This window comes from Oncorhynchus tshawytscha, linkage group LG31, assembly GCF_018296145.1.
Source record: "Oncorhynchus tshawytscha isolate Ot180627B linkage group LG31, Otsh_v2.0, whole genome shotgun sequence".
Taxonomy (NCBI): Eukaryota; Metazoa; Chordata; class Actinopteri; order Salmoniformes; family Salmonidae; genus Oncorhynchus; species Oncorhynchus tshawytscha.
In genome coordinates, this window is record NC_056459.1 from 9,846,006 (window position 1) to 9,866,543 (window position 20,538).

The following is a 20,538-nucleotide window of genomic DNA, read 5'->3' on the forward strand; positions in this document are numbered from 1 at the left end:
GAGGTCTTGGAGAAGGACAAAGAGGAGGAGGAGGGAGAGGAGGCGGTGGATTGGGAGGACTTGGAAGATTTGGAGGAAAGCGTGGCATTGATAGCATCCAGGCTCAGGGCGATCTGCTTGCTGCAGAGCTAGAAGAGGGACCAGTATGGTAAATATCAATATTCATACATCTCTATCCATTACCATTATCAGTGTTTAACACTTCACAGGACGCTTCTAGAGGAGATGACATAATAGCAGAGGATTTTGCCACATAAGGACGAGCTTTCCACAACAGTCCTTCACGGTCGGGCCTGGGCTAATAATATCTATATGAACGTCAACATCCGCTAAAAAGTTATATCCATTTCCCAAAGAGAGTACAAAGTCTACCTAAGGCACACTTACACACATGAAGCCCCGGAGGGCGTTGACCAATTTGTACTCTGATCCACAGCGCTTGCACATCTTGGGGCTGGCGGGGGCTGGTGCACTCACTGCAAAACAAACACCAGTACACTGGGTATGAAAACTATTTAATGTGCCAAATCACAGTACACAACGGGGGGCTTGGACAGTAGTAAATTACCTTTGACTTCAATAGGATATTCTATTTGTATAGACAATTTCTTGTTTGGAGTGGTGAAACAGCAACAGGCTACACAGTAGTAATATCTGAACGATGTATGCAGTACACCATCCTATTTCTGTTAGCTGTTACAGGAAAGCTGTGTGTTCCTGGAGACTACTAACCTCTGAGGGGTGCACTAGGCGAGGGAGCCGTGCTCGGACCACTGGTAGCAGGGGACCTGTTAGTGCTGGGAGCTGGTTGCGGGGTCGGATGCTGTTGTGCTCTGGGTGAGATTGTGAGGGGTCTCACAGCATGGCTTCCTGCTGCACCTGAAAAACTGGCTGAAACAATACACACACACACACACCAGGATTAGTGTCCAAGACAATGATCCATAACAGAAATCAGAAGGTGGCTTTTTTTTTTAACAATAAAGTCAACCCTTTGAGATTAGACTTAAATTCATATGGACAATAATTGGTTTGCTAAGACTGTAATTTAACTTACAATCCCTGTGTTCAACTTGTGGAGAGACTGATGGCCCACAAGGAATAGAGCCTTCCTTACCTGTGACAGATGGAGCGGTGGTGTGGAGGGTCGTGGGGGAGGATGAGAGGGTGACCCCGCTGGAGGCCACAGTGCTGATGGTCTGGACTCCGTTAGTGGTGCGGATGGTGAGGGTGACGGGGATCCGCACTGTGGTGAAGCCGCTGGCGGGCGGTCTGCCCCTGGGCTGAGACGGGACCTGCTGGGGCGCTAGCTGCAGCTGGGTTCCCTGGCCTGGAGGAAAAACAGTAGTGAGTCACTCACAATAGGAAGGTTTATTCGACAAAAGCAATGTCGCATAAAAACATAACATTGTGACGGAAGCTACAGGAGAAATGTTCTAAATGGTCGACAATTTTATCTGTGCGACAGAGGTGGATTTTTACTTTTGTCAAACTGAATAAATTATTATTGCCAAATAATTTGGATGGCATGCGGGGGTATGTGATGTTATCTATAAAGCTCTACTCCACATTTAATTTGAAATGCTGACTGTTTGCAGGACAAGGATTGTCCCGACTTTCAAGAATGCCTAAAATTGCTACGCTTTGTTTTTTTGCTTGGCTGGATGCAAGTTTCACCATCAAATTATGTCAGATCTACAGGAGTGCAAGTCTCACCATGGCGCGGACCGTTAGGATATGTTGGCATATAACAATTATTAGAATATGGCAAATATTAGTCAATTCTTGCATTCTACCCATGCTGGCTTTTGCAGCCGACCTAAGACATGAAACGGACGGGTGGGAGGGCATGCAGCCGGTTGCCAATTTATGAACCACTTACATTTCTATTTGACACAAGGTTTTTGCGAGGTGTGACATTGTTACATCCAGCCGTTTTTAAATCGACACAAGACAGTTTAATGGAAATGCACTGTAGCAGGCAATTGTTGCATCTATTTCTATGCAAACTTTCTAAATGTAGACAAAAACATTTAATCACTGGAATAATAATGGAAACATAGCTATTGTCTATTTGCACTTTACAAATCACTTCCCACTGGAAGAAATATATCCTTTCTTTTATGACCCAAAGTTTGCATGACACAATTACAGAACACAAAACACTCCCTATCACATTTCTCTGGATCCCACTAAAAAGGTGGTTACTTCTAGGTTTCCGGTGGGCAGTGAAATACTTGGGTTATCTATCAGGACATTGATAAGATAACAAGAACAGACATGTCTAATGGTTAGCTACTTACCACCAGGCAGCACGGTGATGGGCTGGCCATTCAGGATATATCCTACCGGTTTGGCACTTATGGTCTGTGTCCCCCCTTGAATGTTCTGCACCACAGAAAGACAAAAGATCCTAGCAATGACTTAACCTCATTATTCCTATAGAAAAACAAGTCCGTGAAGCGCAGCCTGGCCCACTGTCATCAACCTAAACGTTCGCTGCTCAGCAGTAATCTAATTGAGAACAATCAGGGCAGGCTGCAGTTAGAAATATATGATATAGAACAAACACGTCTCTCTCTGAAATTCAGAAGAAGCAATCACGTCTGCTCGATTCAGGATATACCCCGCTGGTTTGACACTTATGGTCCGTGTGGCCACTTGACTGTTCTACGCCACAGAAATGACACCGCAATCAGTACGTTTACATGCACACTAATAATTCAATATTAAACTGATTATGGAAATAGGCCGAATATGACATTAGTCATGTAAACACCTTACTCTGCATTAGAGGTCGATCGATTTTGATTTTGCAACGCCGATACCGATTATTGGAGGACCAAAAAAAAAAGCTGATGCCGATTAAATAAATAAAAAAAGACGACCGATTTTTATATATATTTTTTTTTTATATAAAATTGTCATTATTACAAATAATATATATATTTGTAATAATGACAATGAACACTTTTTAACTTAATGTAATACATAAATAAAATATATTTAGTCTCAAATAAAGAATCAAACTTGTTCAATTTGGTTTAAATAATGCAAAAACAAAGTGTTGGAGAAGAAAGTGCAATATGTGCCATGTAAAAAAGCTAACGTTTAAGTTCCTTGCTCAGAACATATGAAAGCTGGTGGTTCCTTTTAACATGAACTTCAATATTCCCAGTTAAGAAGATTTAGATTGTAGGAATTATAGGACTATTTCTCTCTCTACCATTTGTATTTCATATACCTTTGACTATAGGATGTTCTTATAGGCATAATAGTATTGCCAGCCTAATCTCGGGAGTTTATAGGCTTGAAGTCATAAACAGCACAATGCTTGAAGCACAGCGAAGAGCTGTTGGCAAATGCAGGAAAGTGCTGTTTGAATGAATGCTTACGAGCCTGCTGCTACCTACTACCGCTCAGTCAGACAGCTCTATCAAATCATATACTTAATTATAATATAATAAACACACAGAAGTACGAGCCTTAGGTCATTAATATGGTCAAATCCGGAAACTATCATTTAGAAAACAAAACGTTCACTTTCAGTGATATACAGAACCGCTCCGTATTTTATCTAACGGGTGGCATCCCTAAGTCTAAATATTGCTGTTACATTGCACAACCTTCAATGTTACGTCATAATTATGTAAAATTCTGGCAAATTAATTACGGTCTTTGTTAGGAAGAAATAGTCTTCACACAGTTCGCAACGAGCCAGGCAGCCCAAACTGCTGCATATACCCTGACTCTGCTTGCACAGAACGTAAGAGAAGTGACAGAATTTCCTAGTTAAAATAAATTCATGTTTGCAGGCGATATTAACTAAATATGCAGGTTTAAAAATATATACTTGTGTATTGATTTTAAGAAAGGCATTGATGTTTATGGTTAGGTACATTGGTGCAACGACAGTGCTTTTTTCAGGAATGCGCTTGTTAAATCATCACCCGTTTCACGAGGTAGGCTGTGATTCGATGTTAAATTAACATGCACCGCAGGACAATCAAGGTAACTACACATGGTTGATGATATTACTAGTTTAACTAGTGATTATGTTATTAAGATTGATTGGTTTTTATAAGATAAGTTTAATGCTAGCTAAACTTGGCTCCTTGCTGCACTCGCGTAACAAGAGTTCAGTCAGCCTGCCACGCAGTCTCCTCGTGGAGTGCAATGTAATCGGCGTCCAAAAATGCCGATTACCAATCGTTATGAAAACTTGAAATCAGTCGACCTCGACTCTGCATATTTTAAATTGGCGTACGGTCATAATCAAAGTAAGCATACGCTGATTAAAATAACTGGTTTACTGAGCAATCTTTTGACATTTTAGGACAAGCAAACGCCTTAATCAGAATTCTAGATTTGTATTTGATCTGCACATAGGCTTGCATGAGTGTCACGCCCTGACCATAGAGAGCTTTTTATTCTCTATGTTGGTTAGGTCGGGGTGTGACTAGGGTGGGTCATCTAGGTGATTATATTTCTATGTTGGTCTGGTATGGTTCCCAATCAGAGGCAGCTGTTTATTGTTTATACAGTGATATATGTGCATGCAACGAGCAAACAAGCTGCACAAGAAGTCTTTGATTGGGGGGGGGGATCATATTTAGGCAGCCATTTCCCCTTTGTGGGATCTTGACTATGTATAGTTGCCTGTTACCACTATTGTTAGTTTCACGTTTCCTTTTGAGAATTATTGTTTTGCTGTTAGTTTCACCTAGTAATATATGTGGAACCCAGATCACGCTGTGCTTTGGTCCACTCATTATAACGATCGTGACAATGAGCTTCCTTCTTTTGCGCGAGTGAAGTTAGTTCAGAAAAACTAAATGTGTATCTTTGAAATACACTGACTGTACAAAACATTAGGAACACGACAGACTGACCAGGTGTATCCAAGTGAAAGCTGTGATCCCATATTGATGTCACCTGTTAAATTCACTTCAATCAGTGGTTCCCAAACTTAATAATAGTCCTGTACCCCTTCAAACATTCAACCTCCAGCTGCGTACTCCCTCCAGCACCAGGGTCAGCGCACTCTCAAATGTTGTTTTTTGCCATCATTGTAAGCCTGCCACACACACTATATGATACATTTATTAAACATAAGAATGAGTGTGAGTTGTCGTCACAACCCGGCTCGTGGGAATTGACAAAGAGCTCTTATAGGACCAGGGCACAAATAATAATGTTGCTCTTTATTTAGCCATCTTACATATAAAACCTTATTTGTTCATCAAAAAATGATAACTCACCACATGTTAATGACAAGTGTGTGCTTGAAAGAATACACATATCTCTGCAGTGTTGGGTTGTATTGGAGAGAGTCTCAGTCTTTAATCATTTTCCACACACAGTCTGTGCCTGTATTTAGTTTTCATGCTAGTGAGGGCCGAGAATCCACTCTCACTTAGGTACGTGGCTGAAAAGGGCATTAGAGTCTTAACAGAGCGATTTGCCAAGGCAGGATGCTCAGAGCGCAGCCCAATCCAGAAATCTGGCTGTGGCTTCTGATTACATTTTCACAGAACCGCTTGTTGCAATTTCGATGAGGCTATCTTGTTCAGATATTGGTAAGTGGACTGGAGGCAAGGCATGAAAGGGATAACGAATCCAGTTGTTTGTGTCATCCGTTTCGGGAATGTACCTGCGTAATTACACACACCCAACTGACTCAGGTGCTTCGCTATATAACATTTGACATTGTCCGTAAGCTTGAGTTCATTTGCACAACAAACAAAACAATCATACAATGATGGAAAGACCTGTGTGTTGTCTTTGTTAATGCAGACAGAGAAGAGCTCCAAATTCTTAATCATAGCCTCAGTTTTGTCCCACACGTTGAATATAGTTGCGGAGAGTCCCTGTAATCCTAGATTCAGATCATTCAGGCGAGAAAAAACATCACCCAGATAGGCCAGTCGTGTGAGAAACTTATCATGCACGCAGTCTGACAAGTGAAAATGACGGTCAGTAAAGAACTAAGCTCATCTCTCAATTTTAAAAAAATGTGTCAATACTTTGCCCCTTGATAACCAGCACACTTCTGTATGTTGTAGAAGTGTTACATGGTCGCTGCCCATATCATTGCATAGTGGAGAAAATACACAAGAGTTCAGGGGCCTTGCTTTAACAAAGTGAACCATTTTCACTGTACTATCAAAAACGTATTTCAAGCTGTCAGGCATTCCCTTGGCAGCAAGAGCCTCTCATGGATGCTGCAGTGTACCCAAGTGGCGTCAGGAGCAACTGCTTTCATGCACATTACCACTCCACTATGTATCCCTGTCATGGCTTTTGCGCCATCAGTACAGATACCAACATGAGCAGCAGCTACGTTTGGTTACATACGGACCATTAGTGGAATTCCTGTGAGAGGGTAACGGTTAATGTGATTGGATGGTAATTATTTGAATAGGCTACCTGTATTTGACATCGTGTTGTTATTTCGATGAACACTAGATGGTTTCATTTTAGTTTTGGCAGTGAAATGAGCCCCCCCCTCCAAAATGTTTTATTTTTTTTAACTCACCCAAATGTATAGCCCCGTTGGAAAACATAAATGGACTGTTTGAAAATGTGAAGAAACAGTTTAATTTGGCGTACCGCGACAGCATTGCGCTTACCCCCTTACCCCAGTTTGGGAATACCTGGTGTAGATGAAGGGGCAAAGACAGTTAAAGAAGGATTTTTTAGCTGTGAGACAATTGAGAAATGGATTGTGTATGTGTGCCATTGAGGATGAATGGGCAAAATCTGACATTTTCTGCATTTATCAAAGTCCTATCCCGAACCCTGATTTCAGATGTGTCCATGTAAACATGATTATTAGGGAAATTGTTCTTACAAAGCATGTAAACATTTAAATTTAACTATATTAATTTGACTATCCATAATCATATTATTGTGTGGATGTAACTGTACTCACTGAGGCTCAATCTTCCTATAGAAAAACACAAGTCCATGAAGCACTGCAACGTCCACTGTTGTCAACCAGAAACGTGCTGCTGCTCATCAGCAATCTACTAAGAACAATCCCTCCATCACTAGTTCATATATACATTTTTGATGTAGAACAAACATGCTTCTCTGGCATTCAGAATCATGTCTGTGTACCTGTGTGGTGAATATGATGTTCTTCTCAGTGGTGCTGCTGGTGCTAGGCAGCATAGTGGCCGGCATCTGCAGCACCTGAGGCATGGAGGTCGGAAGAGGCTGCAGCACTTGAGTCAGGGCCACTGGTTTGGGTAGTAATGGTGCTGCAGAAATGGGCAAAAGTCAATATACTCCCTATGAGGCTTAAACATGTTGGTTGCATGTGTCCATTGAAACATGTTTTATGCTACAGGTCAGTAAGTCAAAAAATAAATTAAGTCAAAACAGTTGCCAAGCGTATATGTGTAACTGCCAAAATAATGCAAACACTTGAGTAACTGAGGGATACAGAGTATACTGTTAAAAAATATCAAACGCAACATGCAAAATTTAAAAGATTTTACTGAGTTACAGTTTATATAAGGAAATTAGTTGATTGAAATAAATTCATTACGCCCTAATCTATGGATTTCACATGACTAGGCAAGGGCGCAGCCATGGGGGGGGGGCCAGGCCCATCTACTGGAAGACAAAAACCAGCCAATCAGATTGAGTTTTTCCCAACAAAAGGGCTTTATTACAGACAGAAATATTCCTCAGCACCCCCTCAGACAATCCCACAGGTGAAGAAGTTCGATGTGGAGGTCCTGAGCTGGCGTGATTCCACACAGTCTGCTGTGATTCCACACAGTCTGCTGTTGAGACTGGTTGGACATACTGCCATATTCTCTAAAAAAAACATTGGAGGCGGCGTATGGTAGAGAAATTAACATTCCTGTAGTCAGCATGCTAATTGCACACTCCCTCAAAACTTGAGACATCTATGGTATTGTGTGACAAAACTGCATATTTTAGAGTAGCCTTTTATTGTCTCCAGCACAAGGTGCACCTGTAAATTTATCATGCTGAAACTGTTGCTATTGAGAATTGAGTCCCAAAACATACAGAATGACATGACCGAGAGAAGCAGGTTACACCGAGTCTGCACACAGCACGCTCACCTTTACTGGGTCCCTTGCTTGTGTCTTCCATTTCCTCATCTGGTTGCTGTTGCCACGGCGTCAGATCCTCCTCCACACACTCCATGTGGAGCTCCGAGTCTGTGGCGTTGACCTCAGAGTCTGTCATATTGACGTCTGAGTCCGCAATGCTCATAACTGTAGATTAGTTGATATAATATGGATGTTATGATGATATCTATGATCATGTTTTGGAATATTGGCACATGACCTGGACAAGGCAGTGTGGCAATCATGCAAAGTCAGAAAGTGGAGCATCAGCACTTGCTCCTTGTGTATTTTATTCGCTGCATATGTGTTGTCCAGTTAAGGGGGAAGCTGGTGTGGTTGTAGTTAGAGGAAGAGAAAATGTTATTTTTATTGTCTTTACCAAATTTTGTGCATGAACTGTGTGTATAAATTCCAATAAAGATGCACTATACAGAAATCACTCTTCCATTTCCTGGATGCTAAAATTCTAATAGTTTGTTTAATTTCAGTTTTATGTGAAAAACAAGTATAGTGTAGAGAATCATTGTACCATCTAAACCGCTATGAAATATATTTTCCATAACCAACAATATTTTATTTTCAGCTGGTGTACAAAACTGAAAGTAAAAGATGCAAAAACGAAACTTAAGAACGGAAACATAGACATGCTTTCAAAGCGAATGACAGATCTATAAAAAACATTTCTATGTCAATTTGGTCTGGTCGCCCAAAAAGGTGTGAAGAGAAAATGCTGTTCATGAACACTGGTCCAAGATCAGTTTCCAGTCTTCTAATCTTCACATTCCCTACAACTAGCAATACAAACGAACTTGTCCTGGATCAGTAGTGACATTCGGATAGTGCAGTGTGCATGGCTTCCTGCAGCCCACTCTGCAACGACTCCATGCAAACAGCAAGACTTGAGCTAGCACCACTGCTAACTAGCTAGCAAGCTAACTGAGTTCAACAACTGGCAACATCTACATCTGTTCACGAAGCATGCAAATTACTTACCTTGTTCACTCTTTTGCCGAAGTTAAATAAAAAAAGTACAACAAACCGCGGAGAAGTGAAGTGGAAAACAAAGATATGTAGAATGGTGACTGCTATCGTTTTTCCCTTTTTGGCTCGCGTAGGAAGGCGCAAGCAAATCTCTACGTCACTTCCAGTTTTGATGTAAACGCTCTGATTGGCTACGATCTTAAAACAAGGGCGGGGTGACCATCTCCATCATGAAAAAGCACACGATTACAACTTTTATAATGTTTCCATCTTCCAAAAATGTACTTTGTTCAACTCCTAATACACGCGCAGATATATTTTGATAAATTTGTGGACGTTGTATGACTATCTCCACATCATGCATATTCAAATTCGATGCGTTTCTCCATGGTACAAGTTGTCAGGCATTTTGTTATAATGTTGCAGCCATGCATGTGAATGTCTTAATAATACAATGTAAATGGCTCACTCACCACTTTTGCTTTCAAAGAGTCGTTTTATCTGTAGCTCTATTTACCTAACTGCGATTACCAGAAGCAATAGTAGTATGCTAATATACCATATAGCTAACATTCATTTTGTCAATCTGCCATTTCTACATGTTTTGAAGAAGTGTCTGTAAACTGCACGATCATGTGCAAGTAATACCGACGTTGCTCTCAAACGCCAACCCGCTATTTAAGGCCCACAACCGAACTACATAGCTAGTTGATATTTCTGAATTTCTTTCTTAATTTTGGGGGGATTTGTGTGTATTGTTTCGTATTGTTAGGTATTACTTCACTGTTGGAGCTAGAAACATAAGCATTTCGCTACGCCTGCGATAACATCTGTAAAATGTATATAATGTAAGCAACCAATAACATTTGATTTGACCTAGGCCAAACCATTAAACAAAAAGTAGCTAGCTCGTGCGTGGGACAGGTGTTGGCTAGATAGCTACTAGCTACCTATCCTATCATCCGACCGTTGCCCCTCCCGTTTCCGATCGGAATCTCTTGCTAGCTAGCTAACGTTAGGTAGCTGGTGTTAACTAATTTAACTAGCTAATAATCGGTATGTATCCTTGCGCACCAGTCCAGCTACCGGAGGAGGCCAGCGTCGAGTGACAACTGGGTGTATTAGCAGTGGCTAACAAACTGACAAAGCTGGTTAAAAAAACGGCTAGCTACCTAACGGTACTGTAACAATTAACGAACGTTAGCTAGCTAGTAGCTAGGTACCGGTAAGCAGAGTATTAGAGTATTTCGCTGTAACCGGCGGCACCGGTATACATAAAGGAGCGTCCCCACTGGTAGATGATGGGTCTAGCTCAGCTAGCTAAATGACAAAATTCACATGCGCATATATTTTTTATTAGATTTTTTCCAAATTCACTAGTTACTAACTCAATATTGATTCGAGTTCAGCCTGTAGTGGCGACCCGTCATTCAGGGCAGGGGGGTGTTTAGCATGTTATTTTGGCATTAATACTTGTCACGTATCAGTTTGCAAACAATGTAAATAAATAAATAAAATAAAAAATCATTGAATTAATAAAGATGCATACAAAGATGGTGTCTTTTTTTGCTTTCTGGAGTAAGGCAGTTCCAAAATTCAGGTGTTTCAGCCTAGCTCAGTACTTTCTATAGTGGTGGGGCAGCCAGCGGAAAATGTTCTCAGAACAAATTCTACGGGGAGAGCTCGAAAATTCAAGACCTTGAATGCTGCTTTTGAGTTACATTAGAAGTGCCCATCCAAGGCGGCTCAAGGTCATTGGCCACAGATAAAAGGACGTCAAATCACGTTATATCTACAGTAGCTTTGATTGGACTGATCATGTCAACATCATACTCATGTCAACATCATACTTTCAAAATGGTCATCATCATAAATCAAGTCGACAATCTACTGGCAAATCCTTGTCATATGAAGAGAAATGATAGATAAAATGTATCAGTGTTGGACATAAACATTACAGAACAAGTTGGAAATCGCAAATTCAACAATGAGTGGTTTGGAAGGAATAAGTGGCTAACTGCAAGAATTGCAAAGCAATCACTAGCCTGCTATTCATTGGAGTGGATGTGTGGTCCAAGTCTGGGTTTAAGGGTCTCTTTTCCAAGCTTAAAAGGATAAACATTCAACATTGGCCATGCTGTCAAACATGACTTCTCCCGCTTTCAAAACAACTTGGAACTGGGAAATCTCAGACTTCAGTGTGTTCAAGACAACTGGGAACTCAGAAAGAAACGAGCGCCGACTGGGAAAATACATTTTGAACGGTAATTCAACTCTGATTTTCAAGTCGGGAACTCTGGCCTCTTTCTAGAGCTCTGACCTGAAGATGATTCAACCGTGTTTTTTTTTTCAAGTTCCCAGTTCTCTTGAAAGCATCATAAATCCAGAGAATGCCAGACTTTGATGAAAAAATTTGCCCACAAAGGACCACCTTGCCACCTTCATGTTCAAGTGAGCATAGTACAACATGATGAGTCCAAAAATGTCTTGTATGCTGCTGCATAAATGATGTGATATGCCAGGGAGATATGTATAGTGTAAAGCAATACTAAGTGTATGTTGTGTAGTAAGCTGTTAGTAGCCCATGTGACTAAACCTAAAAATTTGGTTCCTTTTCCCTTCATTCCCTTCAAAGTCTGTTTTTAAGAAATGTCATCATCGAATATTGTAAGAGCTTTCATTGTGTGTTTATATTCCCCCTTTTATTTCGCCTACGGTTCTGACTTGGTGTACAGGGAGAATACTGTGAGAACCGCCTATGCTCTGAATTCTGTCGCTGTACATTTCAAAAGTGCTGAACAAATAGTTATATTGATTATGTCCATCCTAGCTTACTCATTAATGTCTTAATCGCAATTTCGAATTGCCTCTTATCTGCTCGTCATCCCCTTATGCCACAGTTTGTACATCTCAATTGTCAGTAGAAACCACATTTGTTTACACAAGTTAGCCATATCAGCTATGTTTTTTTAAAGGCAGTAAATTAGGCTGAATGAACTGTTTCGCTGCCAGACAAGGCTCCGCTGATAGCCAGGTGCAGTAGTGGTAAGGTGTTGGGACTGCTGTTGGGACTCTGCTGTTGGGACAGTTTTATGTAGGCCCATAAGTTTGTCAGCACAGTTTGTCACTGTTATAGTCCAATTAATGTATTGTTTAGTGTTCTGTTGGGTTGTGTATTGGCTTTGCTGGAGTTTGCCCCACCTAGATTTACATGCTAATATAACCACTGGTAGCCTGCTAATCAAAGTGTTTGACAACATCAACAATATGATTACCAGATTTTTTTGTAGTAAAATAACTTCCATTGATTATGAATAATTAGCCAATGCAAAATCTAGCAACATATTTTTGTCCTATTTTCCTTCACTATTACTATTTTAAAATGGTAGCCCTACAATAGGCCAGTAGGTGGCACTTTAGGTCCTACCCATACCTCAGTGGGTCCTACCCATAGACTAGGTCCTTTCATGTGTCATCATAACAAAAGTTGAAGTATTAGTACACTCAAATACACAGAGAGCATGCTGTTCCCCTGAGAGACAGGGACTATGCCACTACTGCTACCAATGTCAAAATTGAGGGGGAGCAGCTGGACCAGGGCTTGGACAATCTCACTGGACCAGAGGTAGATAAGATCTGTCTTTAAGGTGTTCTCTTGACAAATACACTGAGTATACAAAACCTTAAGAACACCTGTTTTTTCATGACATAGACTGACTAGGTGAATCCAGGTGAAAGCTATGATACCTTACTGATGTCACTTGTTAAATCCACTTCAATCAGTGTAGATGAAGGGGAGGAGACAGGTTAAAGAAGGATTTTTAAGGTGCAACTCAAAATTAGGAATGTGTTCCTAATGTTTGGTATAGTCAGTGTTTAAAGACACCACACAATCCTACTTTAAGGAATTTTCAAGGAGGAGAACCATACTAGTGTGCCATACTTGTGGTGCACCATTGACTGTTTAAGGAAGTAGTTCTGGTTTAATCTGGCTATAAGACTAAACCTCCTATGTAAGATACTTAGACCTATTCATAGCCACTCGATCTGTATCACTGCTCGTGCTGTAACAACATTCAAAGCAACACAGTTCAAGAAGAATAGCCAGACTCGCTAAGCTCGGGATTTACTAGGCTAAGTTGTCTGGTTTGGGGTAGTCAAACTGTTCTGGCAACAAGAGTTGATAAGATGTGGAAAGAGTTGAAGAAAAACCAGCTAGTCAAGTACGGCGCTGTGACCACAGTGACAACCATCAGTAAGTCACAGCTCTACTGCTATGCAAGTTATCTTGATGTATTGTGGGTCTCAGATCTCCTTTCAATTACTTTTACAGTTTTCTATAATGGTAATATTGTTCTAACATTTCTACATGGAAATATATGCTAGGGGAATAGTAGCCTAATTTCAACAAAAGTTAACACTACTAAACCACCAACAAAGTGTATTGTATATCAAAACTGACTGTATGAAGTATGTTGTGCCGTGTTGTAACATACAGGATGTAAAAGTCTTCAGATTGTAAATTTTTCTTGACTTACATGACAATCCACAGAATCACTGAAGCATGACTGACCGTGGTATGTGGTAATGCTTGATTGTAGTGTCTATTTAAGGTTTGTGATTTGTAATGTGTTTACTCCCTGTAGCTCCAAGATCCCGACATATACTGTTATGTGTGTAAAGGCTTTGCAATTGCACAGACAGTATATGCTATGTTAACAATTCCTATTTCCACAAGAAAGGATCTTTTTCGCAGACTTGAAAAATGTTAAGCCAGGATTAAATCTTGTTTGGTTGAGAGATTTTAATTGTGGTAGATTAGGGCTTGTGAAATTCCTCCCATATGGAACCAGTCCAGTGCCTTTTGAACTGTTGTCTTAACAGCACTTCTCTATTGGACTGTAACTGTTCACTGTCCCTGTATCGACCCTAGACGTTTACACAATGCCAGTAATAAAGGTTGTGCCCTCAGTTGCTCTGTCTTTCCCTGTCCATGGATTGATCACATTGGTGCTCCAAAATAAGGATGTTTACTCTTCCACATGTTACACATATAGTCCCAGGATTAAAAGCGATGAGTAACAAAAGTATTGTGGGCCAATGTGACCAATGAACATGCTTTCTATTCCCATGAGAGAGGTGGCCAACCTGTCAGTACTTACACAATCAACAGATAGGGTGCCTCTAGTGGAAGGTTCATAGGTCAACATAAGAAGAAGTAAGAGTGATATTTTGGCTCAGTGCCGTTTGTCTCCAAACCAGGCTATGTTTTACTGCGAAAGTGGATCGCCGGTGGGATATGCCGCAGCCGTGCCAAACTGCATGGAAGGACTGTGGTGATCACTGGTGCCAACACTGGCATCGGCAAGGAGACGGCCTGGGATATGGCCATGAGAGGTACAGAAGGCCTATGGCACTTCTCTATTGGACTGTACTCTAACTGTGTTGTGATTTACATTACCTTTCATGGGGTCCCTTTTGGACACAAACAAGTTCCAATGCGATCTGAGGAAAATGTGGATTTAAGGGCAACTGTGGGGGCTTTTCAATGGAAGGCCTGAGTGTAGGAGGCTTAGTGATGGGGTGTGATAGATAGTGGATGTTGTTCAGCTGATGATAGGGTTGATCCTATATATTCTATTGGAGGGGAAGTGATGAGGGTGTTCTCAGACTGACGGTACTGCATGTTCTCAGGAGCTCGGGTCATCATGGCTTGCCGAGATCTCACCAGGGGAGAAGCAGCTGCAGCAGAGATCCGCAGTTCCACAGGAAATACTAATGTGGTGGTGCAACAACTAGACCTGGCCTCCCTCGGTTCAGTACGTCAGTTTGCTCGGGAATTCATTGCCACAGAGACCCGTCTAGACATACTTATCAACAACGCAGGTGAGACTGATGCAGCAGACTGCGGTGACAGGTTGCCTAGTGGTTAGAGCGTTGGACTAGTAACCGAAAGGTTGCAAGACTGAATCCCCGAGCTGACAAGGTACAAATCTGTCGTTCTGCTCCTGAACAAGGCAGTTAACCCACTGTTCCTAGGCCGTCATTGAAAATAAGAATTTGTTCTTAACTGACTTGCCTAGTTAAATAAAGGTTAAAAAAAATATATGCAAAAAAAATGATCTTACCCAACATGCTTTGAGAGCCTGAATTGTGTTGGTGTTGTCATTGAAGATCCTTCTTACTCTGGATTTGCTTTGAAATAGAGCATGTTTTTTATTGTCAAAGTTGTGGGCTTGAGCTTTTTGAACCATCCTATAAATACTCTCCCTCTACTCCTCACAGGTATAATGCTGTGTCCCAAAAGCCTCACAGTGGAAGGTTTTGAGAGTCAATTTGCCGTCAATCACCTAGGTCACTTCCTATTGACCAATCTGCTCCTGGACATGCTGAAAGCCTCCACCCCCAGCCGCGTCATCAATGTGTCTAGCATCGCTCATCAAGGCGGTAAGCCCATCCTGTTCAGATATTTTTGTAATAAAATAAATATAATCAATTGAGTTATATTTTTATCTGGCTCTACCTCATCTTCTTTCAGGGAAAATCCACTTTGAAGACCTTAATTTTGATAAGAAAGGTTACAACTCAGTAATCGCCTATAAGCAGAGTAAACTGGCCAACCTCCTCTTCTCTAGGGAGCTGGCACGAAGGACCAAAGGTGAGGGGTTGCCTTATTACAGCTCTATTACTACTCATATACATGTAGTTAGAAATTAGACAAATTCAAAAATGAATTAACCTAGTTATGTGTAGGAAATGTATTAATGTATCTAGGGGATTTTTACATTTCCACTGCATATCATGTTCAATGGCTAAATGTACAGTAATCAAATCAAATCAAAGTTTATTTGTCACGTGCGCCAAATACAACAGGTGTGTAGACCTTACAGTGAAATGCTTACTTACAGGCCCTAACCAACAGTACAATTTCTAAGTAAAAAATAGGTATTAGGTGAACAATAGATAAGTATAGTTTTAAAAACAACAGTAAAAAGCCAGTGAAAAATAACAGTAGCGAGGCTATATACAGGCACCGGTTAGTCGGGCTAATTGAGGTAGTATGAATATGTAGGTATGGTTAAAGTGACGATGCATATATGATAAACAGAGTAGCAGTAGTGTAAAAGAGGGGTTGGCGGGTGGTGGGTGGCGGGTGGCGGGACACAATGCAGATAGTCCGGGTAGCCAATGTGCGGGGGCACAGGTTAGTCAGGCTAATTGAGGTAGTATGTACAGTTGAAGTCGGAAGTTTACATACACCTTAGCCAAATACATTTAAACTCAGTTTTTCACAATTCCTGACATTTAATCCTAGTAAAAATTCCCTGTCTTAGGTCAGTTAGGATAACCACATTATTTTAAGAATGTGAAATGTCAGAAAAATAGTAGAGAGAATGATTTAATTCAGCTTTTATTTCTTTCATCACATTCCCAGTGGGTCAGAAGTTTACATACACTCAATTAGTATTTGGTAGCATTGCCTTTAGATTGTTTAACTTGGATCAAATGTTTCGGGTAGCCTTCCACAAGCTTCCCACAATAATTTGGGTGAATTTTGGCCCATTCCTCCTGACAGAGCTGGTGTAACTGAGGCAGGTTTGTAGGCCTCCTTGCTCAATTTTCTATTGGATTGAGGTCAGGGCTTTGTGATGGCCACTCCAATACCTTCACTTTGTTGTCCTTAAGCCATTTTGCCACAACTTTGGAAGTATGCTTGGGGTCATTGTCCATTTGGAAGATTTGTGACCAAGCTTTAACTTCCTGACTGATGTCTTGAGATGTTGCTTCAATATAGCCACATAATTTTCCAGCCTCATGATGCCATCTATTTTGTGAAGAGCACCAGTCCCTCCTGCAGTAAAGCACCCCCACAAGATGATGCTGCGGGGTGGCGTTCTTTGGCTTGCAAGCCTCCCCCTTTTTCCTCCAAACATAACGATGGTCATTATGGCCAAATAGTTATATTTTTGTTTTATCAGACCAGATGATATTTCTCCTAAAAGTACGATCTTTGTCCCCATGTGCAGTTGCAAACCGTAGTCTGGCTTTTTATGGCGGTTTTGGAGCAGTGGCCTCTTCCTTGCTGAGCAGCCTTTCAGGTTATGTTGATATAGGACTCATTTTACAGTGGATATAGATACTTTTGTACCTGTTTCCTCCAGCATCTTCACAAGGTCCTTTGCTGTTGTTCTGGGATTGATTTGCACTTTTCACACCAAAGTACGTTCCTCTCTAGGAGACAGAATGCGTCTCCTTCCTGAGCGGTATGACGGCTGTGTTGTCCCATGGTGTTTATACTTGCGTACTATTGTTTGTACAGATGAACATGGTACCTTCAGGTGTTTGGAAATTGCTCCCAAGGATGAACCAGACTTGTGGAAGTCTCCAATTTTTCTCTGAGGTCTTGGCTGATTTCTTTTGATTTTCTCATGATTTCAAGCAAATGGGTACTGAGTTTGAAGGTAGGCCTTGAAATACATCCACAGGTACACCTCCAATGGACTCAATTGATGTCAATTAGCCTATCAGAAGCTTCTAAAGCCATGACATAATTTTCTGGAATTTTCCAAGCTGTTGTGGTGGTTAATTTCTGTATTACCACATGAGGAGAGACAAACTTCACTAACCAGTCAGAGTTATACTTAAACTACATATTTAATAATAAGAGCTTTCCAATAGCACTGACTTTCAATGATGCACCATCTCTAATGAACCATTGAAAGTGACAACACAAAAATACAAATATCTTTTATAGCCATGATACACCCCTCTCAACCTACATGACGAACAACAGATACATAGAATGGTCACAAGGTTAAGATTTGTATGAAAGGTATCTATAATACATAGCAGACAGTTACTGCTGTGTCAACAGTTTTCATTGTATAGACCAGTGTCTGGTTCCTCCTACTCCAAACTGGAACCGTCTCACCCTGGTACGGTATAGCACAAAAACACCAACTCATCCAATGACATAACTCAATTGTCAACTCTTGGTACTCCCAACTCAAGTAAAGCCCCTTCTCGACCCCACTCCTGGACAAGCTCACTGAGGGGAGTGAGCCTCTAGGTCATACACTATCCCAGGATAAATGCAACATCAGAGAGGACATACAATGGTTCCAGACACTGCCATACACCTCCCCCCAATGCCAAAAGAGGGAGTGACTAGTGCACAGACATTGTGGAGACAAGTAATTGGTTCCACATTAATCACGCCATCCCTTCACATGGTTTAAGAATAGGTAAAAACACATTCACATATGAAGACAATGTTCCATCCTGTCCTCTTTCTGATATTCTGCATAGCACCAGGGATATGTGAAAGACAAGCCTGACCTCTCCCCTCTCTGGGCCCCAGGTGACTGAGCCCCAGCTGAGGGAAGAAGTGCAACTGCCAACACTAGAGTCCAAAGAAATGTATTCTAATAGACAAGTATATCACATAAGCATATTATGCAGATAAGACATCTTAATTACTTATGTTGCCCAACTAATTCTGATTCATCCACCACACTGTTTAAAGACACAGTCAACCTAGTGTATGTTAACTTCTGACCCACTGGAATTGTGATACAGTGAATTATAAGTTAAATAATCTGTCTGTAAACAATTGTTGGAAAAATTACTTGTGTCATGCACACAGTAGATGTCCTAACCGACCTGCCAAAACTATAGTTTGTTAACAAGCAATTTGTGGAGTGGTTGAAAAATGAGTTTTAATGACTCCAACCTAAGTGTATGTAAATGTCTGACTTCAACTGTACATGCATGTATAGTTAAAGTGACTATGCATGTATGATAAACAGAGAGTAGCAGCAGAGTAAAAGAGGGGTTGTGGACCCCAGCTCTTTACATGGAAATACATTACCAATGGGCCATAACTTTGTGCGGAGTCAGAAAATAGATGCTCCAACACACAGGTCTACATTTAGTTGTATTTTACCATAGTTATGGATGGATTTTACTGTATACTATTATGGTTTAGCAATGCATGGCTAAAGATAAGGTAACTAATGTTTACTAGTGGATTAAAGCCATTACATTTGAGGCCTTTGTCAAAGAGTACTCATCGAGTATCATGACCTTTGCAATTACTGTATTTCAGGATTCTATTAACCCCCCCCCCCTGTCAGTAGCCTTAGTATGCACAACAAAAAATTTACAAACAAATAATGTTGCTTCAAAATCAGGTTATAACTGGTGTAGAGTGCAGTGCTACCCTGCCACATGGTGTCTCTGAATGTCCACATTCTAAGGTTAGTGGCCCTATCCCTACACTCACCCCATCAGGTACTGGAGTGACGTCGTATTCTCTGCACCCCGGAGTTATCCGGACAGAGCTGTGGCGCCACTCGCAGTCAAAGTACCCCACGTTGAGTGCCATGCTGTCAGCCCCCGCCTGGCTCCTGATGAAGACCCCCAGGGAGGGTGCCCAGACCACCATCTACTGCGCCGTCAATGAAGGGCTGGAGGAGAAGAGTGGCTGCTACTTCAGGTACCACTTTGACTTTAGCATCCCTGTATGTATAGTGGATTAACCTGAATCAGTCACTCTGTGTCTGTGTGTTTGGGTGTTAATTGGAGTTGGATGATTTACTTTTACAAGAGGAGTGTATTTTGTGTGTGTATGTGATGGTTAAGTATCCCATCAAGAGTATGTTTGTACAATGTGGTGTTTATTCTGAGTGTAGACAATATAAATAACTAGGCATTTAGGTGAGCTTTAAGTTAACATGTGTTTGTTTCTCAGTGACTGTCAGGTAAAGGAGCCAGCTCCTGAGGGAAGAGATGATCTTGCAGCACTGAGACTATGGGGTGTTAGCGCCGGGCTAGTAGGACTCATTAAGAACAACTGAACAACTCGCCTTGCAACAAGGTGACACTCCCAACCCCACCTGCCAGGGCCCCCCGGATACTGACATATTTTTTCCATGTTGGCTCTTAACTTTCATATCAGAAGGGTAATTGTAAGATATCCTGTATTCTATATATATATTGTGGGAAAATACAAATTTTCTATATTATACATTGTGGGAAAGTACACATTTTCTGTACTATAACCTCAGCAAAAAAAGAAACGTCTTATCACTGTCAACTGCGTTTATTTTCAGCAAATTTAACATATGTAAATATTTGTATGAACATAACAAGATTCAACATCTGAGACATAAACTGAACAAGTTCCCCAGACATGTGACTAACATAAATGGAATAATGTGTCCCTGAACAATGGGGGGGTCAAAATCAAAAGTAACAGTCAGTATCTGGTGTGGCCACCAGCTGCATTAAGTACTGCAGTGCATCTCGTCCTCATGGACTGCACCAGATTTGCCAGTTCTTGCTGTGAGATGTTACCCCACTCTTCCACCAAGGCACCTGCAAGTTCCCGGACATCTCTGGGGGGAATGGACCTAGCCCTCACCCTCCAATCTAACAGGTCCCA

The 20,538-nt window shown here is 41.1% G+C and overlaps 1 protein-coding gene across 5 annotated transcripts; it reads left to right on the top strand.

Annotated features, from left to right (window-relative positions):
- Window positions 1-12,596: 12,596 nt before the first annotated feature.
- On the top strand, window positions 12,597-20,275 carry zgc:153441 (retinol-DH_like_SDR_c domain-containing protein). Of its 5 annotated transcripts, XM_024395770.2 has the most exons (8): window positions 12,875-13,347; window positions 13,645-13,669; window positions 14,355-14,489; window positions 14,787-14,978; window positions 15,378-15,539; window positions 15,631-15,750; window positions 19,386-19,590; window positions 19,846-20,275. In XM_024395770.2, exons 2-8 carry the CDS (start codon window positions 13,657-13,659, stop codon window positions 19,949-19,951), a joined length of 933 nt encoding a protein of 310 aa, XP_024251538.1. In that variant the 5' UTR covers window positions 12,875-13,347; window positions 13,645-13,656; the 3' UTR covers window positions 19,952-20,275. The 5 variants fall into 5 exon arrangements, with proteins under 5 accessions (XP_024251541.1, XP_024251539.1, XP_024251536.1 ...); XM_024395773.2 differs by lacking the exons at window positions 12,875-13,347; window positions 13,645-13,669 and adding an exon at window positions 12,597-12,717 and having other exon boundaries at window positions 14,334-14,489; XM_024395771.2 differs by lacking the exons at window positions 12,875-13,347; window positions 13,645-13,669 and adding an exon at window positions 12,597-12,717.
- Window positions 20,276-20,538: the final 263 nt, after the last annotated feature.